The sequence below is a fragment of the Pongo abelii genome, chromosome 19 (genome assembly GCF_028885655.2).
Source record: "Pongo abelii isolate AG06213 chromosome 19, NHGRI_mPonAbe1-v2.0_pri, whole genome shotgun sequence".
In the NCBI taxonomy this organism is placed as follows: domain Eukaryota; kingdom Metazoa; phylum Chordata; class Mammalia; order Primates; family Hominidae; genus Pongo; species Pongo abelii.
In genome coordinates, this window is record NC_072004.2 from 59,658,164 (window position 1) to 59,685,873 (window position 27,710).

General features: G+C 37.8%; 1 protein-coding gene across 5 annotated transcripts in view; it reads right to left on the reverse strand.

Moving 5' to 3' along the window:
• The window catches only part of ANKFN1 (ankyrin repeat and fibronectin type III domain containing 1), a 350,740-nt gene that overhangs the window by 266,722 nt on the left and 56,308 nt on the right, over window positions 1-27,710 (reverse strand). For all 5 annotated transcript variants that reach the window (XM_054535672.2, XM_054535674.2, XM_024235192.3 and 2 more), the window contains one exon: window positions 13,371-13,411. In XM_054535672.2, the coding sequence (XP_054391647.1) occupies window positions 13,371-13,411 (41 nt within the window). The remainder of the gene's footprint in view (window positions 1-13,370; window positions 13,412-27,710) is intronic.

Here is a 27,710-nt window from a genome sequence, read left to right on the forward strand (position 1 = left end):
CATGCTGGATGAGTTGATTTTCCGTAAGAAAAATATAAAGTTAGACCCCCTACTTCACAGCATACAAAATATAACTTTCTTTTTTTTGTTGTTTTGTTTGTTTGTTTGTTTGTTTTAGAACAGGGTCTCACTCTGTTGGTCAAGCTGGAGTGCAGTGGCGCAATCATAGCTCACTACAGACTTGAACTCTTGGGCTCAAGTGATCCTCCTGCCTCAGCCTCCAGAAAATGTAACTTTCATATGGATAAAAAACACAAATGTGAAATCAAAACTTTAAAACTTACATAACAATGTACAGAAGCATATCTTTACATCATCAAAGTAGGAAATTAAAAAAGTCTTAAATGAAAATCTTAAAAATATAGATTATGTTAGAATGTCAATGTCTCTATAATTAAAATTATTCTACAAAAAGTTAAAAAAAAACAGGCCAACAACAGAGTTGGAAAATGTATTTGCATATAACATACAATAGATTACTAAATGGAAGAGATAATTAACTTATACAAAACCATAAAAATAAAATAGTAACTCATTAAAAAATAGTAAAATATGTGAATAAGCAATTCACAAAAATATGACCAAGAAACATATTAAAAGATGCTCAATTTCACTAGAAATTTGGGAATTGAAAACTGGAAAAATGACACACCATTTTACTCCCATCATATTGAAGAAAAATTTTGAGGTCTGAAAATAACCCATGTTGGCAAAGACTTGGGGAAACCGAAACTTACATACCTACTCATAGGAATGTAAACTGGCCAACCCTAGGAGGGTAATTTGGCAATATCTGGTAATATTAATGAGATATATACCTTATAATCCAATAAGTTTACATCTTAGTATCCTGGAGAAAATTCTGCCCAGGTACATGAGGCTACAAGGATAATCATTGCAGTATTTTTTTATAGCAAAAATTGGCAACAACCTAATTTTTCACCAATAGAATGAATGAATGAATGAAAATAGTAATATATTCATGCAATGGAATACTATCTAGAGATAAAATAGCAAATCATACCCACATGTCCAGTTGGATAAATCTCAAAAACATAATGTTGACTGAAAAAAAAATACAGAATGGCACATATGGCTTGGTATCATTTATGAAAACTTAAAAATTATGAAGCAATGATGGATATTGCTCACTGATAGAGAAAAACAAGGATAAGCATACAGGATTGTGATTTTTTGTGGGAGAATGATAGAGCAGAATCAGATCAGGAAAGGGGGCATATAAAGATTTAATTATATTTAAAATAATTTATTTCTTTAAAATCTATAAAAATCTGAACCAAAAATTGATGTACTCAAATTAGTTAAATGTGCATGACAAAACATAGTTACTCATTATATTATTTTCCTCTATGTTTGAAAGATTTCATAACGCTTCTTCTTTTTAATGAAAAAGCCTGTGGATACTATACTAAAAATGTCAATCATTATGTTTTTCTATTCACAGCTCCCGAATGTGTAAGCTGTCCTTGTCCATAGTCCTGGATGTTCCTCTGACCCTATCCCTTCCCACAACTCTGCTAGAGTCACATCTAATGGAACCAGAAGTGTTTCAATCTGAGGAACCCCATTTGTATGCTGACCAGTAGCCTGACAAGGAAAAAAGACTTGAACCATGTGAATTTTTTTTCTTTGGAGTTTAGAAATCCTTGTGGATTTCCCAAGTGGAAAGAGGAGCTAAAATGTCTAATCCTTGATGCCTGTAGCTGCCATTTTGGGACATATGCAATCTGGAGAGTAAATAGATTGGCCTGGTCAACAGAGGTAGGTGATACCACGAGGCCCCAGAGAGAAGAGAGCAGCTCTGATTCCTTTTTAAAAATATGTATTTTAGCTTTTAAAAAGTTGATACATTTAAAAAGTTGCACACATTTATGGAGTGAAAGTGATATTTTGATACATGCATACAATGTTGTAATGATCACATCAGGGTAATTGGGATATCCATCACCTCAAACATTTGTCCTTTGTGTTGGGAACACTTCAATTGTTAGCTTATGGCTATTTTGAACTATTGCACCATATTATTGTGAACTACCTTTCTCTACTTCACTATTGAACACTAGATCTTTTCCCTCCAGCCATTAACCAACCTCTCTCCATTTCATATGGAGCTCTGCAGTTCAGATTAACATGATGCAACTGAACTTTTTTTTTCTATTTGTGGATTTCATTAAATATCTATATCTTACAATCCTCTCCTCCTCATTCTCTTTAACTTGTGATTCTTGTAGTCTAAAAAATTGTTTAGAAAAGATAGAATGATGAAATCTTTGAATCATAATCAATACTAAAGATGAAAACATTTTCATGGCAAGGATGGTAGAAACTGCCTGCTGAAGACTTAGGAGATTGTCTCTGATCTTGGCAAAAGTCTAAAACAGATTTTTTAAAAATTGTAACTTGAGAAAAAAATCAACTTAATATTCACAATCATATCCCAATCTCTTCTTCCCATTTCCTACCCTCACTGCTCTCTAAAGAGGAAGGATCAGTGTTATGCTAGATTTGTACCAGTTTGCCGGGGAGCAATTGTCAGATTTTCAAGAATTTGTATATTTCTTAAACACAATCATTGTTACAAATTAAATTATTCAAACTTACAGTTAAACAACTTACATTAAATACAGGGGACTCATGGTATGCTGTCTTCATGAGACCCATCTCACAAATAATGACACCGATAGGCTCAAAATAAAGGGATGGAGGAAATCTACCAAGCATATGGAAATTAGTAAAAAAGCAGGGGTTGCTGCCCTAATTTCAGACAAAACAGACTTTAAACCAACAAAGATCACAAAGGACAAAGAAGGGCATTACATAATAGCAAAGGTTCAATTCAATAAGAAGGTCTAACTATCCTAAATATATATATATATACTCAACACAGGAGCACCTTGATTCGTAAAGCAAGTTCTTAGAGGCTTACAAAGAGACTTAGATTCCCACACAATAATAGTGGGAAACTCCAACACTCCACTGACAGTATTTTTGAGGACAGATCATTGAGGCAGAAAATTGACAAAAATGTTCAGGACCTGAACTCAACATTGGACCAAATGGGTCTGATAGACCTCAACAGAACTCTGTCCTCAACAACAGGATATACATTCTCCTCATCACCACATGGCACATATTTTAAAATCGACCACATAATTAGACATAAAACAATCAGCATATGCAAAAGAACTGAAATCATAGCAAACATACTCTTGGACCACAGCACAGTAAAAATAGAAGTCAAGACTAAAAAAACTGCTCAAAGTCATGCAATTACATGGAAATTAAACAACGTGCTCCTGTATGACTTTTGGGTAAGTAATGAAATTAAGGCAGATACCAAGAAGTTCTTTGAAACTAATGAGAACAATGATAAAACATACCAGAATCTTTGGGACCCAGTTCAATCAGCCTTCAGTGGGAAATTTATAGCACTAAACTCCCACATCAAAAAGTTAGAAAGATTTCAAATTAACAACTTAACATCACAACTGAATGAATTAGAGAAGCAAGAGCAAGCCAACCCCAAAGCTAGCAGAAGACAAGAAATAACCAAAATCAGAGCTGAACTGAAAGAAATTGAGACACAAAAAAAACCATTCCAAAAGATCCAGGAGTTGGTTTGTTATAAAAATTAGTGATATATAAGCTACTAGCTAGACTAATGAAGAAGAAAAGAGAGAAGATCCAAATAAACACAATTAGAAATGACAAAAGGGATGTTACCACTGACCCCACAGAAATAAAAATAACTATCGGAAACTACCATGAATACCTGTATGCACACAAACTAGAAAACCTAGAAGAGATGGGTAAATTCCTGGACATATACATCCTCCCAAGACTGAACCAGGAAGAAATTGATTCCCTGAACAGACCAATAATGAGCTCCAAAATTGAATCAGTAATAAATAGCCTACTGATTAAAAAAAGGGCAGGACTAGATGAATTCACAGCAGAATTCTACCAGATGTACAAAGAGATGTAAAAGATGTGAGTGTTTAGAGCTGGTACAATTCCTACTGAAACTGTTCCAAAAATTGAAGAGGGAACTAACTCTTCCTCACCTCATTCTATGAGGCCAGCATCATCCTGATACTAAAACTTGATAGAGACACAACAACAATAAAAACTTCAGGCCAATATCCTTTATGAACATTGATGCAAATGTCCTTAATAGAATACTTGCAAACCAAATCCAGCAGCATTTTAAAAAGCTAACCCACAACAATCAAGTAGGCTTCATCCCTGGTATGCAAGGTTGACTCGACATATGTAAATTAATAAATGGTATTCATCACATAAACAGAACTAAAGACAAAAACAACATGATTATCTCAATAGATGCAGAAACGGCTTTCAATAAAATTCAACATCAGTTCATGTTAAAAACTCTCAGTGAAGGAACATAGCTCAAAATAGTAAGAGCCATCCATGAAAACCCACAGAGAACATCATACTTAAAGGGCAAAAGCTGGAAGCATTTCCCTTGAAAACTGGCACAAGTCAAGGATGCCCTCTGTCACTCCTCATAGTCAATGTATTAGGTTGGTGCAAAAGTAATTGCAGTTTTTGCCATTATAGTAAATGTAAACGCCACAATTACTTTCGCACCAACCTAATAGTATTGGAAGTCCTGGCCAGAGCAATCAGGCAAGAGAAAGAAATAAAGGGCATCCAAATAGGAGGAGAGGAAGTCAAACTACCCCTGTTTGCAGACCACCTGATTCCATATCTAGAAAACCCCACAGTCTTGGCCTAAAAATTCCTTCAGCCAATAAACAACTTTGGCAAAGTTTCAGGATACAAAATTATGTTCAAAAACCAGTAGCATTCCTATACACCAACAACAGCCAAGCCAAGATTCAAATCAGGAATGCAATCCCATTCACAATTGCCACGAAAAGAATAAAATATCTAGGAATACAGCTAACTAGGGAGGTGAAAGATATCTACAATAAGAACTACAAAGCATTGCTCAAAGAAATTAGGGCCGGGCGCGGTGGCTCACTCTTGTAATCCCAGTACTTTAGGAGGCCGAGGCAGGCAGATCATGAGGTCAGGAGTTCGAGACCATCCTGGCTAACATGGTGAAACCATGTCTCTACTAAAAATACAAAAAACTAGCCAGGGGTGGTGGCACATGCCTGTAGTCCCAGCTACTCGGGAGGCTGAGGCAGAAGAATCGCTTGAACCTGGGAGGCAGAGGTTGCAGTGAGCCAAGATCATGCCACTGCACTCCAGCCGGGGTGACAGAGTGAGACTCTATCTCAAAAAAAACAAAGAAAGAAAGAAAAGAAAAAAAAAAAGAAATCAGAGATGACACAAATAAATGGAAAAACATTCCATGCTTATGGATCATGGATAGGAAGAATCAATATGATTAAAATGGCCATACTGCCTAAACTGATTTACAGATTCAGTGCTATTTTTATCCAACTACCAAAGGCATTTTTCACAGAATTAGAAAAAACGATTTCAAAATTCATATGGAACCAAAAAAGAGTCTGGATAGCTACAGCAATCCTAAGCAGAAAGAACAAAGCTGGAGTCATCACCTTAGCCAACTTCAAACTATAATACAGGGCTGCAGTAACCAAAATAGCATGGTACTGGCACAAAAATAGACACATAGGCCAATGGAACAGAATAAGGGGCCTAGAAATAAGGCTGCACACCTACAACCATCTGATCTTTGACAAAGCTGACAAAAACCGTCAGTGAGAAAAGGACTCCCTTTTCAAGAAATGGTGCTGGGGTAACAGGCTAGCCATATGCAGAAGATTGAAACTGGACCCTTTCCTTACACCATGTACAAAAATCAACTAAAGATAGATTAAAGAATTAAATGCAAAACCCAAAACTATAAAAACTCTGGAAGACAACCTAGGCAATACCATTGTGGACATAGGAATGGACAAAAATGACATGATGAAGTTGCCAAAAGTAATTGCAACACAAGCAAAAGTTGACAAATGGGATCTAATCAAATGTAAAAGCTTCTGCACAGCAAAATAAATTATGAACAGAATAAACAGACAATCTACAGCATGGGAGAAAATATTTGCCACCTATGCATCTTGCAAAGGTCTAATATCCAGCATCTGTAAGGAACTTAAACAAGTTTATAAGAAACAACAACAACAGCAAGCATTAAAAAGTGGGCAATGGACATGAACAGACACTTCAAAAGAAGACATACGTGTGGCTGACAAGCATATGAAAAAAAAGTCAAATATCACTAACATTAGAGAAATGCAAATGAAAACCACTGTGAGATACAATCTCATACCAGTCAGAATGGCTATTAGTAAAAAGTAAAAAAATAACAGATGCTGGCAAGGTTGCAGAGAAAAGGGAACACTTAGACACTGTTGGTGGGAGTGTAAATTAATTCAACCATTATGGAAAGCAGTGTGGTTATTCCTCAAGGAGCTAAAAACAGGACTACCATTCAACCCAGCAATCTCATTACTGGGTACATACCCAGAGGAATGTAAATTAGTCTACCATAAAGACACATGCATGTGAATGTTCATTGCAGCACTAGTCACAATAGTAATGATATGGAATCAACCCAAATGCCCATGAATGACAGATTGGTTAAAGAAAATGTGGTACATATATACCATGGAATACTATGCAGCCATAAAGAAGAATGAGATGATGTCTTTTGTGGGAACATGGATGGAGCTGAAGATTATTATCCTTAGCAAACTAATGCAGGAACAGAAAACCAAATACTGCACGTTCTCACTTATTAGTAGCAGCTAAATGATGAGAACTTATGGACACAAAGAGGGGAACAACAGACACTGGGACCTACTTGAGGGTGGAGGGTGGGAGGAAGAAGAGGATCAGAAAAAATAATTATTGGGTATTAGTTTAGTACCTGGGTGATAAAATAATCTGTACGACAAATTCCTGTAACATTATTTTACCTATGTAACAAACCTGCACATGTACCTGTTAACCTAAAATAAAAGCTAAAAAAAAAAAAAACCCCAAAGGAAATAAATGCTAAAAACTCATCACTTCTTAATTATTTTGCTGCATTTTAAATTACCTATGTCTTTTAGTTTATTTGAACGTTTTGTATGCATATGGTGTGAATACCATATAAAGGTGTGTTACTGCACATCTTCCTAATTACACATTTAGTGACATCATGTTGGTAACTTGAAAATGGCCATGGCAGCAGCATTTACACCACAGAAATTGGCAAATGCTACCAACCAGGTCTTGATTTATTGTTTTGTTGATTGTCTACATTTAAGAAAGTGATGAGAATGTTAATAATGCAGATTAAACAAAAAGGAATGTTCTGTCTATAGCTGTCATATTGTAACATGGAAATTTGAGGAAATATTCAACTGTGTTCAAAACTATTATCCAGTTTAGCAAAGAAGTTGTTCACATTTATTGAGGAAGAGTGGACCTGTGATGTATATCTTTTCTGTTTCATTTTTGTCTTACTCATTAACATATATATAAATATCAACCACATTTACATGGAAACTATATTCATTCATCAATCATAAATTTTGTTACACATCTATTATATCAGTGAAAGTCATAATATATATTATATATAGGCATATAATATATAATGTACACACACATGTACACACAGGCAAACATACACATCTTTTCACATGCCACCTGGAAGTGCCACATAAAATTATACAGGGAATGGAGGAGTTGTAGACAGAAAAGATTAGGCTAGTAATTTAGTAGTTCTGGAGAACTGGACATGATTAGGAGAGAAGAGGTAAGTGAGAAAAAAACAAGAACAAAACGGCACATTTTGTTTTTATAAAGCACAGAGAGAATGGTAAAACGTTTGAGTTGTTACTCAAAATGAGAAATTTGGGTTAAGAAGATCTTTAGAATATTTTGCTGTGGAATGTAACATAATTTCCCTTTGAAGGACTTTAGCAAAAGTGTACATTGTTGTCATCTTTTTAGATGTTTTGATTTTCCATTTTCAAATGCATGTCTGAGCTTAAATGGCCCATGAAGCAGTCGGTTACATTCAGATCACACTAGCATTTTCATAATAAAATTATGAGTTGAAGTCAATATGGGTTTAATATGAACAAGTTATATCAAAGTTGTTTTTTGTTCCTCTTAGGATTGGGTGGTTCTATTAGCATATATTGAAAATAATAACAAAAGCAACAACAATACAACTATTACTACTATTATTATTTTTATATTACCAGAATTTTTTCTATATTCTTTACGTGTAATTTGAGTATGCATTTACGTGCCTCACAAACACCTTATGAGGCAGATACAAATAATTTATTACCATATTTTATTTGTCAGGAACAAACAAGGTGATCTAATTTGCTCTAAAGCACATAACCAGTAAAGTCTAGCAAGATTAGAATTCAGACTATCTAGCCCTTGAGGTGGCACTATTAGTTAACTCTACAATGCTACAAAATTGCCAAGCATTAGCAGTATAGTGTATTTTAAGTATTTATCTTAGTTTCTAAAAGGCACAGATATCAGTCTAAAGATAGGTCCCAGTCTGGGTGTTGGAAAGCTACTTTGTGTTTGATTCTGTTGATTGAGTTAATGTAAGCATTTACTGAGCATCTGGTTGTTTAAGAGAATATCACAGACATTTCAGGAGAGACAAAGATGAATAAAACATGGTTCTACCTTTGAGGAGCTTAAAATCCAGATATTCACTGTCTTTACCAACCTCTTGAATGAAGCCAAGTGGCAGATCAAACTGACAAAGGATTTAAAATAATTTAAATTCAAAAAACTCCTAATAGTATTACTTATATTCTGAAATTACTAAGTGTTGCATGGATAAATGTATTTGGCATCATATTCAAAACCAAGTGCAAAGATACATGACTGAAAAATCTGTTTTTATAGCAGCTTTTGTATCTAGGGGGTTTAGATTAACCTCCGGACTAAAGTGCTGTTAAAATTTTTGATGTGCTCTTAGTTATTGTAATAAAACGAACACACCAGAACGAGAATTTCTTTTTGTTTTTGTTTTTTCTAGAAGCTCTATACTGGTCAGCCATCTCAGCAGTATCCTTTTCAGTTCAGTCTGTAACATTTTAAAAGGAGCATTGAAAAATGCAACTGGGATAAATGGAAAAGGATAACTAAATCAAGTCATGTGAAGAATGACTGAAGGAATTGAGGATGTTTAGCCTGGACAAGGAAGACTCAGAGAATATACGGGATCAGATTCCAAAATATTTGGAAGGTTGTCATGTGGGGAAGGAGTCAACTTCTTCTGAGCTGCTCCAGAAAGGATAAACTAGCACAAATGACCCAAAGTCAGAGGGAGGTTATCTCAGGTTAGCGAAAGAAAGTTTGAATACTGAGCTATTAAAAAATGGATTAGGCTACCATATGAGATAGAGGAAGGGCTTCGAGAGAAGATGTTGTAAGGACAGCTAGGGGTGGGCTGCTGAACTGCATCATATTGAAAGCATCTTCCAAAATTAAAGTTCCATGATTTATGATTCCATAACAGAAGTAATTCCCTAAACGTTTACAACACACACACACAGTAAAATCATATTTTCCCGAAATACGTGAAATTTGGGGGATTGTAATTAACATATGAGTAGCAATTACCTTTATTGTCCTTTTAGAAGTACAAGAAGCAGTGACATTTAGGTCATGACAAGAGAAGAAATACGTAGGCTTTGTGCATGGAAAGCCCAAGAACGATGGGCATAGGCCCTGGGAATCCACTCCTTTGGAAACAGAAGACTGTTTTGATATAAAAAAGTGAACAGAGAAAGAATACAAGGTTAACACTGGATGCAACTTTAAATCCTTCAGCACAGTGCCTAGCAGCCATAAAAAAGCAAACAAAAGTCTGCAAACCCTTTCCAGAGGCGATGAATAGAAACAGAACAAATCACTCTTGCCTAGATAAATGCTACATCCCTGTACTGCTTTGCTGGCCATAGACCTCCTCTGCAAAGGGCATTAAAGCCATAGGGAAGGGGAAGAAAAGGCACCCAGAATGAGGGCAAAAAATTCTGATGCATAGCTCTTGAGCTAAATTACACAAACCAAGTTAATGTAATTGGCAAATGGATACTTAGAGATGGAATATTTAAAGAAAATCCCTCTAGAAGAGGCCAAGGAGCCAGTGAAAGAGACTGCTCTAGGCTTGTTGAATACAGGAAAAAAATGAAGAAAAAAGATTGACATTGTAACCCAAACAAAGCTCAGTGGAGAGGCAAGAAGAATTAAGAGAAAACGTCTTTGCCCAGACAATGAAAGCCCCAGCTAAAATCCTAGCCACACTATGCAATTTATTAAAAGTTGTTTCTTCCCCCATAACCAACCAGCTTCCACTAGTCTCCAGCGTTCTTCTCTGACTTATTTCATCAACATTTCCTTCTTTTTCTGGAGCAGTCAGGGCCCCAGGGAATCTTTCTTTTTCCCCACCTCACCCCCACCAATGGGGCATTGAATGAGAGCCAGGGTGTTGTCTGTGAAAAGAGAAATTGCAAAACCACAAATTGCAGAAAATGGTTACTGCCAAAAATCGAAAGGAACACACGATATCACCAAGCCTCTTTAAAAGCAATTGCGCATTTTACAGGCCTCTAGATAATTCAGGTTTCTTTGGCAACTTGCTCACCCATACCACCCAGAAGATAATTCTCTTCCACCAGAGGCAGTGGTCCTAAAGAATATGAGCGGTTGAAAAGAAAAAAAAGAATGTGGGTGCAAGTCTTTCCAGAGCACTGACCTGGCCCAATAGTGTTCTATTTTCTTCTATTGTGTAGCATTAATTTGAAGGCCCAAAGCTTGCCACCAGAACCCCAAGGAGTCCCACTAAAACAGGGAGGGTCTCCAATAATTTAATAAGATTATTGGTAATACAAAGCATTTTTAGATGGTAAAATTTTTCCAAAACATTATATCATGTGATTATCACAACAACCTTTCGAAGGGGTCAGGAGAAAATGTCTTCCTTCCTCTCTCCTTCCCCAAAAAGATACTTTGAAACCGAAGGGTTAAGTAACATACTCCAAGTTGTACTACCGAAGGAGTGAACTGGGACTTAGCCATTGGCCTTTTGATCTTTGCTCCTGAGTTCCTTCCATTGCCAGCCTTATTCCTCTATGGGGGCATATTTTCCTGACTTGGCTAAAGCTGTCCTCCATCCGTGGGTTGGGATTTTATGTGTTGCATATACATTTCCAGGACCTTTACTTGGAAAGTCTCCTGTCATTCACTATAGATTTAAGTCTTGTTTGAATGGAACGTTGATTAGGTCGTTTTCCATTTGTATTGGTTGAATAATACAATCATCATTAGGACAAAATGTCAACTCCAGAGGGTCTGGTTCAATGTAGCTTCCAAAAAGAACCCAAGTCAAGACTGCCTGGTGATTTTAATATGTTTCCGTGACTCCATGGGTCAGACCAACCTTTCCCCAGTTGCTCAGAGATTGCTTGGGGAGCTGGGTAGACCCATTTTGTCTGGATTGTGTATAATCCCAGTGCAAGCTTCCTTCTCAAAATATTTACTAATGAAATAGGTCACTAAGCACCCTGTATGTTTCTGAGAAAAAAAAATGTGAAAAGAAAACAATCACAAATTGAGACCTCTAAAGTAAAATAGCCACCCCCCACCCTTTTTTTTTTGCAGTCTGAAAGATAAAGGGTGCTTTCAACTGAAATTTTGATAAAGAGATCCTGGGGTAACACGTAGGTGTTTAAATTTACATATAGTAACTTAAAATGCTGCCTTAAATTGCCCTTCATCAAATTTTCATGATTAGTACATACCAAGTATTTTTGGTATTTAACATTAACTCATTTAAAATACTAGTAAACCTAAATAGGCAGTAACAGTACGGTAAAGAGCTACCAAATATGAATATGCAAGAAAGTAAACATAGGCAATTTCCCCTGAACAGCTTTCTGTGTTCAAAAGAAATAATACAGTCAAAAGCTAACATTTGTACAAACAATATACTCATGATAGCACATGAAAAGGAGACTACTCATAAAATCTAACATGACTTTCTTAGTAAAAGCTGCTTAAAACATTCATAGCGTGCAGGTGTCTTGATAATGCAATAAAGACTAAAGCAAGATAATACAGAGACTGACATTTTAAAAAATATCAGTGAATGTGTAATACGTTGACATTAAATCTGAATGTTTTGAGGGTGAATGTCTTTTGTGCTAACGCTTGAGTATTTGATGTACAGCAGTGGGATCAATTTATTCTAGAGAGCAAACAAAAAACCATCATCCAGGGAAATCAGTAAAAACTAAGTTTTTCCTGCAGTTCAGCTGAACACATAATCTTCTCAGGGACTGAATGATTCAAAAGAGAATTTATTAGAACATGTATAATATATATAATTCAACTGTACTCTTTGGATTCTGATAGGTACTAGAATGTCTAATTAAATGCTTCAGTGACTACTGAGATGCATTCTCTGCTGGAAATTCTACATGAATTAGAAGTTGATGTATCCTCCATGAGGGTACATGACTCAAACATCTACCTTATAGTTGTTGATTACTTGCTTAGTGACAAGCAACTTACTACATTTTGAGCTACTTTTGAACAGCTAGGGTCTTTATACTAAAGCTAAATCCACCTCCTGCTTTTGGAAATTGGATATTATTAAATTACACCAGAGACATACGAAACTTTCTTTTTTTCATTTGTTAAAATTATTCTTACCTTCATTTCATTAAAAAAGAAAAAAAAATCACCCTAATTCCAAAGACAAAACTCAGAACTCCCAGTTCAGATCTGCTATAATTTTATTTGGTCTTTCAGAATAGAGGGGATTTGTAATTTGGGTATAGACACTGGAAGTACTAAGAATAAAGAAACATAATACACAGGAGATTAGTTCTGGAGAGAATACTGGTTTACCGAGTGGCCATAACACAGTACACACACGAAGGAATTATTAAGGTTACTACCATGTAAACGAGAAACAGTCTGTGACTACACGGTGAGGAGCAACTGGGAAAAGAGTAATAAATTAGTCATTTGAGAGAACTGAATATTTAAATGTTTAGTGTCACATGGTCATAATATATAAATGAATATTGCCTATTTTTTTACTCCTCACTTTTATCTAGCTTTAGATGCAATATTGTCACAACCACAATTAAGTTCAATCTGCTTCCAAAATGGTTTCTGAAATGTTCCATGATGTTATACAAATCAATAGTATGAAATGTTAGATTGGCTGTGTGTGTTGAGCCAGACTTTAAAAATGCAGCAATGTGAGATGGGAGCCTTAAAGATTAGGAGGCTTTAGGAATTACAGCTGAGAAGTAGATACTATTTCAAGGAGGAAATGTACTTACATTTTGCTGCAAGTAAAATGCCTGTCTTTAAAGAGTAGCCTCTGAAACAAAGAAAGAAAAAAAGAATGTTAAAAAATTGTACAGTAATCAATTCAAAATGAAAAAGGAGTCACGTTCGAAGCCACTGACTGAAAAAAAAAGAGAAAGAGAAGCCTAGCCTACAGACGAATATGTATTTATTGGGAGAATTTTCTTGGGGATACAGGAGGCTGTAGCCTAGAAAGAAAACATTCATGCTAGCTGCTGTATCTCATCACATGCTCAGCTCCCTGCTCCTTAGTATCCTAGAATTTCAAGACTACTTGATGCTCACTTTGTCTCCCAGGTCCAATCTTGGAGACAGAAAACATGGTAAGTCTGGCTGGCTCATTCAATGGCTTAGATGCTCATCATTCTCTTGCTTCTGGTTCATGCTGACATTGTACCTTGTTCTTGTTGGCCAAGTTCTGACACATTGTTCCTTTAAATGAAACTTCTCCTAAAGATTATGGTTTTTTCAACTCATACTTATTAGGATAAATGGACAGTTTTCTTTTCCAAGAAATAGAAAGCTTTTGTGGGAGATGCGAGGAGGGGGATTGAAACCAATGCCAAGTTTCTCTTTATTCAAGATGTTGGTGAAAGGGGAGGGACAATTAGACTGTGCCTATGCTTGGAAGGCCAATTGTGCAGGTAATTTATTCAGTGTGACAGCCCACCAGACAATTCAGCTTGCTTCCAAATCCATAATTTATTGGACCTATTGTGGTTATATTGAAAGGGGTACTTTTTAGTGTAGTAGGTTTAATAGGAAATGGCAGGAAAGTCCCTATGATTGATATGAACTATTTGCATTCTGAGATTCAAGTGATTCCAGATCATCTCTAAGGCTAAGCACTCAAATCATGGTGTCCTCAGACCTACAGAAAGATCTTTCCACACCACCTGCACTGATCTGGATAGGTCAGATTAATTACTTCAGTGATCAATGTTTTTCCAAGCTCTGCCATTTCTTAATAATAGTAGTGTGATTTGGGCAAACTGGTTCAATGCTCTGAGATTGATAGAAATATTACTAGTGGCTATTTCAAAGAATTGCCATAAGGGTTAAATAAAATAATATATATAAAATAGTTAGATAAAGTCCTCCTCATGTCAGTGTGAACCAGAAGCAAGAAAATGATGAAAGTCTTAAGCCATTGAACTAGCCAACCAGACTTATTGTATTTCTTCTCTCCAGCACTCTCTCCAATTCTACCTGGTGTTGTTACTGTTGTTATTATTATTATCAGAAGGCCAAGTTGTAAAACCAAATTAAGAACATATGATAAATCCATGAAATGGGAGCTGGGAAGGTAGCTATGGAGGTTTTGCTTGGGTAAGATGTTTCCATTTATGACAGTCAAAGCTGTACCCTTGTCCCAAATTCCTCATCCAGATTGCTTTTCTCCAATTTTCATTCCTCCAACTACTCAGTATCTCCAATCAACATCCTTATTAAAAAATCTCTACGTGTTTTAGCAAGCCACCTAATTCCTCATTTACTATCTGTGAAGACGGTTAGGAGTGGGGCTCATGGATTGACAAATTGTTAAATTATTAAATTTCTGGGCCCATAAATAATACAGATAATTCCTCTTTATACAGGTAAGAGGTTGATGCATTTTTATTGGACTGAATTTCTTAGATGGATTCTATAGTTTGACCCGACAAGATCTCACATGTGTCACTAAGCACTGAAAATTCTTCTGAAATTGTGTACCCTTCAGCTCCTTTGAAGAACCTGTTGCTAGGAAACAAATTTGGAACATTCTCACCTACTGAGAAAAGTTTTTACTGCTGCCTCACATAATGCGTTCTTCTTTGGCCACAAAAATATTCACAAAGAAAATTATCTGTCTATTACTTCACAGATTCATTGGACAAGAACTCTTCATTTGGGCAACATTTTCACAGCAATATTATTGATTACTTTGAAAACTATTCAGGGATGTCCTTGAGACCGCCTTATGTATCTATTCAATTCAATGTTACTGATCATTTTTCTTGAGGTACAAAATAAATCAAGCAGTTAAGCATACTGTGGCAGTGTGCTCTTTCAGGCCAGAGAGTTACATAAAAACTCACCTCTGCTTTTTTAAAGCTTATTTCCACAACAGACAAAGAAAAACCTGAATTCTTAAAGGAGAAAGAGAGGCCTTCAAATTGTTAACTCCTTCACTGAATGCTTGTTGAGTGCCTACTATGTGCAAGGCACTGTGCTGGGCCCTAATAACACATCCCCTCCCCTCGTGATTAACCTCTGTCTGGTTGGAGGGACAACTGGACAGTTTAGAGGGATCACATCACAATATAACACAAAGTTACAACAGTGGTCAGTGAGGAGGGAAGACGGAATTGGGTAATCAATCCAGATAGAAAGGTCCAGGAAGTCTAATGTGGGGAAGCATTGAAATAGCATCTGGTAAAAAATTCATATTTAATAATAATAGTTAATAATATGGAGTGCTTAATGCATCAAGAACCTCCTAATGTACTGAGCAGTTTATTCCTCATAATAACCCTAGGGAGATATTATTCTTACGCTAGAGCAGGACATAAGAAGGCAGATGGGGAATGTGGAGCAGACCAAGCAAGGGAACATCACCGAGTGCAAGAACCCTGGGCAGCAGGAACTGGCTCACTTGAGGGACCACCATTTGCATGATTTGTGTATACTTTGGCAGAGACCATTCTCCCACCACATAAGGGTTTTTAAGAGATCATAAATGGGGATCTTCTTATGTGGATCCTAGAAGACTTTAGCTAGGGAAGCCTAGTCTCTCTGCTCCCACCTCAGGGGAGATGTGAGGTACATCCTGGCTCTGCCCTGTGCTATGCCCACCTCAGAAGATCTGCATGGTCAGCAGTTTACCCTCCTCGGATCATGGTAGGACATGTGCCTGATTCAGTAGCAAGGTTCATACAGAACAGACTTTGTCCGAAGCCCTGGACACATTCTTTGGTCCCTTTGCTGGAATCCGCTTTCATATGAACTGTGCTGAACACTGAGGATACATCTCTGTCTGTGATCTCTTCTGAGAACATCTTTATCTTTAAACCAAGTGCTCAACCAGGGGATTCTTCACACCATTCATTGATCTCAACTCCTCACCCTGGTTCCTGTGGTTGATCCCATCTGGTTGTCATCTGTAACCTACAATTGACACTCATTAGAAAATAAGATCACTTAGAAATTTCTGAGTGTTTTATGCTGATTAGCCTATCTAGCTTGAGTTGTCAGTTATTTAAAATGTTTATGGTTTGTAAGAAGTTGCATCAATGCAAGTATAATTGCATAATGTAACCTATGGAGTAAAATCTCCTATATACCTATTCTTCTTTATGATACACAATAATCTAGTTCCTATATGTTCAAGATTATGAATGTTGAGATGAGGTGGGTACTGTCCTCTTATTCTGAATTTTGAATTAATTCTATTTTATGTTAATTTTACTTATTTGCTTAATGCTATGGTAGGACTACCTATTTTCTATCCCACTGATTCTCAGGAGTATAGGTAACCACTTAAATTACCTGTGAAATTAATTTAAGAATGAAGGTTTTATTTAAGATAGAATATGCCAGTTATCAGATAATAAAAATAATTTATGAATAGTGTATCTCCTCTTTGCTTTGATCAAGTGTTCTTTAAAAGCCAAGACTATGTGATGAAGGCATAGGGATGTGATGTCAAGAGTTGTAGGGGCTCTGCCCATGGCCCCCACTCTGAGGGCAGAAGCAATGTCAGGGGGCCAGGAGTTCAAGTCTCGATTCTTCCACCAACCTCCAGTGTGACCTCTGGCCAGTTATTTAATCTAAGTCTCGAGGCCTTCATCTATAAAATAGAAATAAGAGTAGCACTGTACTTCTCCTAAGATTGTTGTGCTTATTGGAGGATATATATATAAAGCATTTGGAAGAGAACTTGCCCAATCCTAGTGCTTACTATGTGACAGTTATGTTGTCTTCATTAAGTCCAAACTGAAAATTTACTGTACAAAGAACTGTACCATCCATTGGATTAAAATATTCTGTACTAGTTTCTTAAATGGTTATAACTGGGGGACATGACCTCTTTTGTCTCTGTGGGTTCTGATTTGACCCACAATGAGCTCAACTTTAAAAAGTGATATCAGATTGTTTTTCATGACTTCTAATAATTTTGCTCACAGTTGCTTTTTAATCCCTTGGCCTCACTCGTGTTTTACTAATTTTATAAACACTGCCAATGGCTTCTCCTACGGTATTGGAATTTTGCTGTTTTTTGTTTTTTCCTAGCCTTGACTCTGTGCCTTTGCTGAGGCCTTGGTGAACCATTCCACTGACTTAGCATGTTTATTTATAAATGACTCCTTGTGTTTTGATTTCTTTATAGCTTTTTTAACAGTTAAAAATATTTTTAATCTAAATAAGCAATTTTCATTATCAAACATTTAGAAAATATTTAAAAACCCACTCAAATAAAGTAAAAGAACTCAGAACTGCACAGATTTATTTTGAAGCACACAAAGAAGTGAACACTTTGTCCAACACCCCCATTTTCCAGAAGTAATTCTATCAACAGCATGTGAGGGTATCCTTCTAAATATTTTTATGCTTATGAAAGCATGCACATATAAACTTTTATCCATACATACGTATGTCATGAAAATTTTTATAACAAAAACAAGGTCATGCTAGATAAATTTCTATAATATGCTTTTATCCTCTTAATGACATTTTTGTGGACACAGATTCCAAGTCAGTATATAGAGATCTCCTTATTCTTGTTAGTGGCTAAGTAGGATTCCATTTATGGACATGTCCTAACTAATCCCATATTCATAGACATTTACGTTGTTAGTAATTTTTTGCAATTACAGTGGGCTTGTAATGACCAAGCATTTTGAACATTTGCTTTTAGACGTGAGGTCTTATACTCCAAAGTAGTTCTTAGAATTGCAAGTACTTTATAATAGGGTAGATGCAGCTTAATATTAGATGAGTTGTGCAAATCACTCTTCAAGAAGGTTGAAACTATTCACCCTCTATCAACAATAAGATGTGTCCTCTATATGTATTTTTCACTTAGCATGCATAACTTCCATTTATTTGAGTTTTTCTTCTCTGTGTGCTAATCTTCCACCTGAGCTTCAAGATCCTTATTCAGTTTTCAGCAATATTTTTGAGTTTCAAGAACTCTATTTTTCTCAGATCATTCCTTTGTAATAATTTCCCTAGTCTCCCTAGGAATTTGCATTATATTCTTTTAGTGTCCTTTGTCTTTCTTTCTTTAAGACTATCTCACAGAGAGCCACCTGTTCTGATTGTGTTGTTCTTTCCTCCTTCAAACTGCTGAGTCATCTTCAAGGCCTTGTGCATTTTTTCTCCTCACTGTTACTTGTCTGCAAACATCCAGATCTTTCTGACCCATTACAGTGAAATAAGTTCTCAGCACACATGTAGGCAGGCTTTTGGGGTCTCCTAACTAGTAGTGGGTCTGCAAGTTGTGAGAGGGAAAGGAGGAATATTTTCCTGGTGAACAGGCTTGTAGGCTAGAACCCCTCAACTGAGGGTGCAGGTGAAGCCTCCAAGTTCTCAGGATCCTCCAGGCAAGTGCAGAGTGTGGCAAGTCTCTTCGTGTCACACAAAAAGAGTCTTTTGGGCTCCTCCCCAGCCATACATCTAAAGCAAGCAGTCCTGCTGAGAACAACCACTAAGGCCAGTGCTCCCTATACTTGAATGTGTCCACAGATCACCTGGGACCTTGCTAAAAAGCAGATTCTGATTTGGAAGGTCTGGGGTGGGGACTGGAATTCTGCATTTCTTACAAGTTTCCACACAGGGCAGTAGGCTCTATGGGGTGGGCCCCTTGGACTGAAGAGAAAAAGAGCCTGTGTTCCCTGTTTCCTGGGAGGCAGGCATCTTCCCAGGCTTCAGTGCCCTCACCTTCCCCAGCCCTATAAATGATGGTGTCCAGAAGATGCCCACCAATGGCTGAATCTGCTCACCACCTCCAAAACCTGCAAGCCAGGGTGTCGGGGACTCCTGTACTGCAAACAAATGTAGGCCGAGCTTTAGCTTTTCCCATCTACAGATAACTGTGTTCGAAATCGCTTTGTCACCCCTGCAGAGAGCTGGGAGAGAGTTTCTTCAGGTAAAGTTCATCCATGTTTCCAACCACTTCAAATTATATTTGGACTTCTGTATATCTTGATTGCTATAAGAATATTTGAATGTATTTTTAACCATTTAAAATTATTCTTGGTATAGACTTATATCTGGCTATCACTGAACTTAAAAAAAGTATTAATTTCTTGTACATCATATAAGGTTCTGTTTGATTCTAATGTTTATTGACATTTAATTTTCCTTATAAATTTTCATAATTTGGTCACCTTTCATCTACTTCAGGCCTTTCATCAATAGGCATATATACAAGCAGATGTATAAATATGGCACATATTTACATATTTGATACAGTTTGGATGTGTGCCCCACTCAAATCTCATGTTTAAATGTAATCTCCAATGTTGCAGATGCAGCCTGGTGGGAGATGACTGGATCATGGAAGTGGATTTCCCATGAATGGTTTAGTACCATCTCTTGGTACTGTCCTCACGATAGTGAGTTCTCATGAGTTCTGGTCATTTAAAAGTGTGTGGCATCTTTATGCTCTCCCTCTCTTGCTCTTGCTCTGGCCATGTGACCTGCCTGCTTCCCCCTTCACCTTCTGCCATGATTCTAAGTTTCCTTAGGTCTCTCCAGAAGCCGAGCAGATGCCAACATCATGATCCTGTACAGCCTGCAGAACCGTGAGCCAATTAAACCTCTTTTCTTTATAAATTACCCAGTCTCAGGTCTGCCTTTCTTTCGTTCGTTCGTTCGTTCGTTCCTTCATTCCTTCCTCCCTCCCTTCCTCCCTCCCTTCCTTCCTTTCTTCCTCCCTCCCTCCCTCCTTTCTTTCCTTCCTCTCTCTTCCCTTTCCCTTTTCCTTTTTCGCTTCTGTTTCCCTTTCCCTTTCCTTTCCTCCCTTCCTCTTTCTTTCTTTCTTTTTAGATAGAGTCTCTGTCACCCAGGCTGGATTGCAGTGGTGTAATCATAGCTCACTGCAGCCTCAACTTCCCTGGTCTAGGTGATTCTCCCACCTCGGCCTCCCGAGTAGCTGGGACTACAGACATGCCCCACCACACCCAGCTAATTTTTGTATTTTTTTTAATAAAGATGGGGCTTTGCCATGTTGCCCAGGCTGGTCTTGAACTCCTATACTCAAGCCATCCACCTGCCAAGTTGCCCTCCCAAAGTGCTAAAATTACAGGCGTGAGCCAAAGCACCCAGAAGCTATTTCTTTATAATAATGGGAGACTGGACTAGTACAATATTTAAATGTGTTTTGTTTTTGTTCCCATTGCATTAACATAGCTTCAGGGCTACTGTTTTATCATTTTATTATCTGCATTAATTAATTCAATATTTATGAATATCTCTTTTTCCAGGTATTGTATTAAGCATGAGAGTGATCAATAAGTGATGAGCTCCCCCTTTGAGGGGCTTGCATTTCATTTGGGAGTGCCTTGTTGAACGGTTTCAGGCTTACACAGTTTTTCCATAGATCATCTCATGTAATTCTCACACCTTCAGAAGACAGAGAATAAGTTTACCAGCATACTAAGTTACTGGACGAAACAAGAATCAGTGAGATTTAATGATCATCTCCAAATCATGCTACAAGTGATTTGAACTAGAATACAGATTTTCTGACTTCAATGTTACTGCCTTTTAAGGTCATTTTGGATTTGAGCTTAATATTAAAAAGCCAAGGGCCTCCTAATACCTTTAATGAAACTGCTCTGACAGTTTGTACTGGTTTCAGTAGCCGCCATTGGGGCAGAAAATGACCCCAAATAACTCACAATTGAGTTGTGATCTTTAGTTGTGGTCTTCTTAAAAAGCAAAACACACAACAACAGCAACAAATTCAAAACTGACTACCAAAACAATAAAAAGATTTCCATGCCAATCCCAGATTAAGAAGCCAGATCAAGCATAAACCCTTATCTTCAGGATAATGACATTAAGAAATTCACTTAAACATGGCACTCTCAGAAAGCATGTCAATATCATAAATTATATTCTATCTTGAATATTAAAATATGTTATCAAAACAATTATATTGGTTGGCCACAGTGGCTCATGCCTGCAACTCCAGTACTTTGGGAGGCCAAGGCGGGTTCACCACCTAAGGTCAGGAGTTCCAGACCAGCCTGGCCAACATGGTGAAATCCCATCTCTACTAAAAATACAAAAATTAGCCAGGCATGGTGGTGCACACCTGTACTCCCAGCTACTTGGGAGGTTGAGGCAGGAGAATCACTTGCTCCCAGGAGGCAGAGGTTGCAGTGAGCTGAAATCACACCACTGAACTCCAGCCTGGGTGATGGAGTGAGACTCTGTATCAAAAACGAATAAACAAACAAAAACAATCAATCAAAAAATGCACCTACTCTTTAACATAGGTGAATTATTAATAGCAATGAACTAGATTGTCCTTTGTCCAATAATGTATTTATTTATCAAATATTTATCAGATATCTAAAATGTGTTCTAGGTATTGGATGTATAATGCTGATAAAAACATGGTGATTATTTTATTATTGAGGCATTTGTAGTCAGTCTACTGTACATGAGACCTATTAGAAAATGACTCTGCAATTATAGGGATGTGTGAAAAGTACTGTAATAGACCTATGCCTGGGGTACCTATAGGAGCAAAGGAAGTTCTTCCTAAATCAGATGAAGGCAAAATTTTCCAAAAAAAGATGATAATAGGTTTGCAGAAAAAATAAGTTTAATGTTCAAGTAAGTTTGGGAAACATTGGATCAAAGATCAATAAATCTTTTTATGGCAGTCTTTTTTCAGAACTTGTAATATTCTAATATTGGGTATGAATTCCAGGGAGAGGAACTGTCACAAATTTATGTGATGAAAGTACCCTTTATTCCAAGGGTATTTGAGGGACACACATGGTGAAGGATGGCTCTGGTGATCCAGAGACACTCTCCCAGAGAAGTGATGTTCATGTCAGAGCTGAGATTTCAAGATGATTAGGTGTTGGGCAAGAAGAAAATGTGGAAAAGAGTATTCTTTGCTGAAAAGAGCATGTGTGAAGTCCCCGAGACAGGGCACGTGCTGAAGTAACACAAAGTAGCTCAAAAAAGTTAGACCAAAGAATTCCACATGGAAGAGTGAAAAGAGATGGGACAGAGACAAGCAAGAGTTAGATAATCTCAGCCAGGTAAAAGGTTGAACATTATTCTGAAATCCAAGAAATGTATTTAAAAGTTCCTAAAATAGGGAAGAAGTATGAATGGATTTGTACAGCATGGATTTTAGAAAGGTCAGCTTGGAAAAAGGAATAGTTAGAAGGAGTTATTTAATTAACCCAGATATCTGTGTTGAGGAACTGAACCAGAGGAGAAATATAGGGGAGGGAAGAGGGGAGGGAGGGAGGGAGGGGGAGAAGAGAGGGAGGGAGAGGGAGAAAGAGAGAGAGAGAGAGAAGGGGCTAAGGAGAAACAGGTTGCAGGACCAGGTGATCTATTGGATGTGGGTAGGGGATTAGGTGACACCTGGAGAATGGGGTGGTTGATATGGTTAGCCACAGAAATGAGCAATATGAGAGAAGATTTTGTTGGAATCTAATGACTCACTAGGAGGTAGAATGCAGGTGAGAAAGGATGAAGTTCTAAGCTATAGCTGTGGCCAAAGTAGTTTTAGACACGTTGAATTTGCGGAGCCACTGGGACATGTAACTGTTAAGAGCCTAGCAAGTAAATCTGTTAGAGATAACAGTGCTAGAAATCTAGAAGTCACTAATTATCCTTCAGGGAACACAGACATCACTTAAAAGTTCTATACCCAAAACCCCTTAACTAGGGAAAGACAAGTACAAATTATTTTTAAACATAGTATGGTGAAAAAAATTATTATTCAAAAGCTAAACTGACTAGCTTCCTTTGCCTTTGAAGGAGAGATGAACTTACTCGTAACAGTGGGAAAATAAATTTCTATATTGGTTTCTCAACCTTAGTACTATGGACATTTGGGGCCTGATTGATTCTGTGTTGTGGAGGCTGTTCTGTGCATTGTAGGATATTTGGCAGTGTCCATGGCCTCTACCTGCCATATGTCAGTATTATCCTCTTCATCATTTGTGACAACAAAAATGTCACAAAACATTGTCAAATGTTGCTGGAGGGGCACAATTGCTGGGCCCTTCCTCCTCAATTAAGAACCACTGCTCTATGCATTCCGTTCAACATAACGCGGTGGAATTTCGAAGAACTCTGCTAACTCTTTGGAGTCACTAAAAGTGAAACCATGAGGAAATGGTCTTTGACTTAGCAAATGCACAGTTGGTCTAGACCTTGAATCGGTGGTCTAGGAGTCAAACGCTGCTACAGAAGACAGTGAGAGGGATGCAATTCCTAAAGTCAGCTAGGGGGAGTTTGTTGAGCAGTAGAGAGGTGAGATCTCTGGAGAAGGGAGGGCAGTGTGAAATTTTTGCTGGCTGGAAGGATGGAGGGAGGTCCTTTAATGACAGGGATGCTTCGTATTCAATCCTCAATTATTTACTGTTCTGTGGAGTAAGATTCCTCCCTTGTCCTAAAGTCCTGATGTGGGTGAGAGAATGTTATCTCCCAGGATTTTGTAGAGATTTTAAGTGTGGGGTTTAAGCTTATAAGCTTTGACTGCACCATCGTCATCTTCTCTTTCTTTTTATATTTTCCTTTTTCTTCCTTTTATTTCACATCCTACAATAGAAGCTTTCCTTCTTTGAGCATTATTTCTCTGACTAGAATTCCCAATAAGCTTAATTATCCCATGGGATGCTGAATTTGAGGTGTAGGAGGCCAGAAAGGGCCCTTTAGGCTGATCTGGGCAGAGTTTCACCTAAACAGCAGCATCATTAACAATGTGGGGTCCTCCACCTGAGGCTTTGCTTTACAGATAGGTAAATTGAGGCACAGAGGAGTGTGCCTTGTTTAAAAAGTAGAAGTTAGGTCTTTTGGCTCCCATTTTTATGCTTTTTCTAGCAGAGCGTATCATCTATGGAAATCACCCTTCTCTGATTAACTGACATCAACATTTAGAAAGGTCTTTGATTTCTGCACTAGCCACTTCAGTGTAATAACCCTGCTAGAATAAAAAAGCAGAACAAGAGTTGTTTGACTAAAGACTCTCTTCAATGATGCCTTGAAGTTCCATATATATTCAAATCTTTTCTATATGACATCATTATGATCCGACTCTGAATATTTTCAACTTTCAGACATTTCAAATTTCTAACTCCAAGTTGTCAGCTGACAATTCAGACTCACAGAAATCTTTCATGTCTCGTAGGCTACTGTCCAAATGTTACAATTAAATAATAAATTTCCAAGGATTAGTTATTCCACTATCAAAGCAGTAGTTTTTGGCAAGGAATAAAGGATCTGCTTTCAAAACTGCTGTGGATAATATGAAAGCTGATCAATGACCAGTGTTTACATATTTAGCTATCAATTTTAATAGAACATTTTCTTTGAGGCCACTTACAAAATATTATGAAGCCTACATACATAAAATTTTGGGGAAAAAAGCCACACTGAAGTTCTTTCTCACAAAAGGTGACCTCAATTGATGCTGCTCTAAAACCCTTCTAACAGGAGAGTAAATGGCTTGAATTCCTTATGAATCGGAGCATGAACTCAGGCAACTGTTTACTCATCTTTTTATCCTCCATGGTGTCTAGCATATTCAACACATCATGGCTATTCAATAGAGTGCAGTGAGGTGAATGAACCTCTAGGCTTCTCCAGCAACACAATTCTGTCTGCCCAGCAGCCTCCCACCCACGCTGCCTCTGGCACCGATAGCTGTGCCTGGGACCAGGTACATCGTTTGTGGGGCTCTGTGAAAAAATGAAAAAATGGTGCCCCATGTTATAAAATTATTAAGAATTTCAAGACAGTGACAGCAGAGCATTAAACTGAGCACAGAGTCCTGTGTGGCTTCACTAAGTGCAAGCCCATGGAGCTGACCCTATCTGTGCCCAACTAGTTTTGCAGCTTTCTGATTCCTTCATCTACATGAATTGCACCTCCTCTGCCAAGTGAAAAACCTATGCTTGGGCTACCCTGAGCTCCTTCTTTCCTGTCTCAATCGGATTCTTTCTTCTCGGGCCCATGCCTCTCCATCTTCCTGTTCTTGTGCCTTTCATTGTGTTTTCTGGACCCCTGTTCTAAGTTGAGAAAACTCACCTCTGTCTCAGCCTTCTCAGTGTGTCTGCTCACCTTATTGGTAATGGGCTTTCTCACACAATAACCCTGTAAGGTAGGTGCTATTCTCATCCCAATTTACAGATGAGGAAACTGGGTGTGGTGAAGGCCAGACAGAGAAGTTAAAAACAATGCCCAAAGTCACAGCTGGTAAGCGATAGATTCTGGATCTGGACTCAGGCAGTGTACTGCTCTCACACCTAAGCACAGTGCTCTGCTGCTCCAGGATCATCCCCAGTCAGGGCTAAAGTACACAGCTTCCTTGTACAGAGCCCAAATTACTTGGCCACAAAAGGTGACTCTATACCAGAGGCAGGAGTTTGGAGACGAGGATGACAGATAACCATAAGTGAACATAAGCATCATGCAGGAAATCCTCAGAGATACTGGAAAAGTAGGTGGATTTCCTCCAGTTATGTGGATGGGGACTTATTTATTTAACTTGGTTATGAAAGGAAAGGGTTACTGCCCCAAAAGGCTAGAGGCCTTGGGGCAGTTGGTTTATACATATCAGTACACATTGCTATACATCCTTATTTTTAATAGCTGTATATTATTTGTTTGCATGTTAGCCCATTTTTTTCCACAGAGGACAACAGCAGCAGATAATAGAAACCATTAGGAGAAATAGACTCAAATGGGCTGAAGAGGACAAGTGGGTTAAATATTCCAGAGGTCTAAGAGAATGAGGGCTGACTAGTAGCCTCTGGGATTAGTGATGGAAAGGTCAGGGGAAATCTTAGAGAAAGATATTTTGCAGAGTGGAAGGAGCGGAAACCAGATTAGAGAGAATGAGGAGTTAGTGGGAGCTGCAGTTGAAGAAAGAATGACGGGGGGAGACACTAGCATTCTTTTTTGCTAACCATGTATGTATGAGGCATATGCATGATCTAATTTGAATCTCCAAATCACCTGTGCAATAGGGAGCATCATCCCATTTTTTAATACAAGAAAGATGTAATCTCAGAGATGTAACTATTTCAGGCCACACTCCTGGCTTACCTATTTTCAAAATTTGCTTTTCCTACTCTTTGACCAATTTTGGCTTAGAAAGGCAGCAGCCCCTCTGCGAAGCTTTTCTTGATGCCCTCCACCCTCAAGCTTCACCATCTCAGACAGAGATCATCACTGTGTATCTTGGATGTATTCTTATTAACGCATATTTGGTTCCTCTAAACATTTTCTACTAAAAGAGCTCTACAACAGAGGTGAGTTAAAGGCACATCCCCAGAGGTTTGAGGATATGCCAAAGAGACCTCCCCACATTTTTGTGAAGTCTGATGTATTCTCTTAATAAATACAGGCTAATTGTGCTTCTGCTCCCAAATACATTCTAGTTTGTGTTAATACTAAAATGTTTTAAATTAATTACCACTGAGGTCACTCAATCCATCTTTTATACCTATATCTGGAGTAAGAGACACCCTAGTTTTAAACTTTCTGTCATACTACTCTCTTGCTTCCTGGGGCATGAGAATGCCCATTTGGGATGTGTGGATATATATTAAGAACAAGTCTTCAGGACTGTCCTCCCATCCTTTGCCTCCCTGGGCACAGTACGATCCCTAACATATGAAATGTTTAAGTGAACTGAAGTGAACTCAAAGGGATTTCAGCATATATTAAATAGCCATGTGCTTATTGCTTTAAGAACAGCTTTTGGGGTAAGAGTTATGTGGACTGAAATCCCAAATTACTTCAGCCTCAATTTCCTTTGTAAACCAGAGATCATATTAGTCTTCCCCCAAGATTGTTAGAAAGTTGAAATGTGTTACTCTATGGGCAGCACTTAGGATGACACCTGGTATATAGCAAAGCTTTCTTAAATCAGGGGAAAGGTGTAGATAGCTTAAATAGATGGGAGGGAGAAATGTTTCTCCTTCCTCCTGCCTCCCTCTATTTTCCTTGAGGTGGAGGCTTCCACACTCCCACACATGAGTGAGGGATGTGAAGTGAGAATGACTGACTTCTCTCTTCACCCTTTTACTTTCTCCTCTGTCTAGGAGGAGATTGTCTTA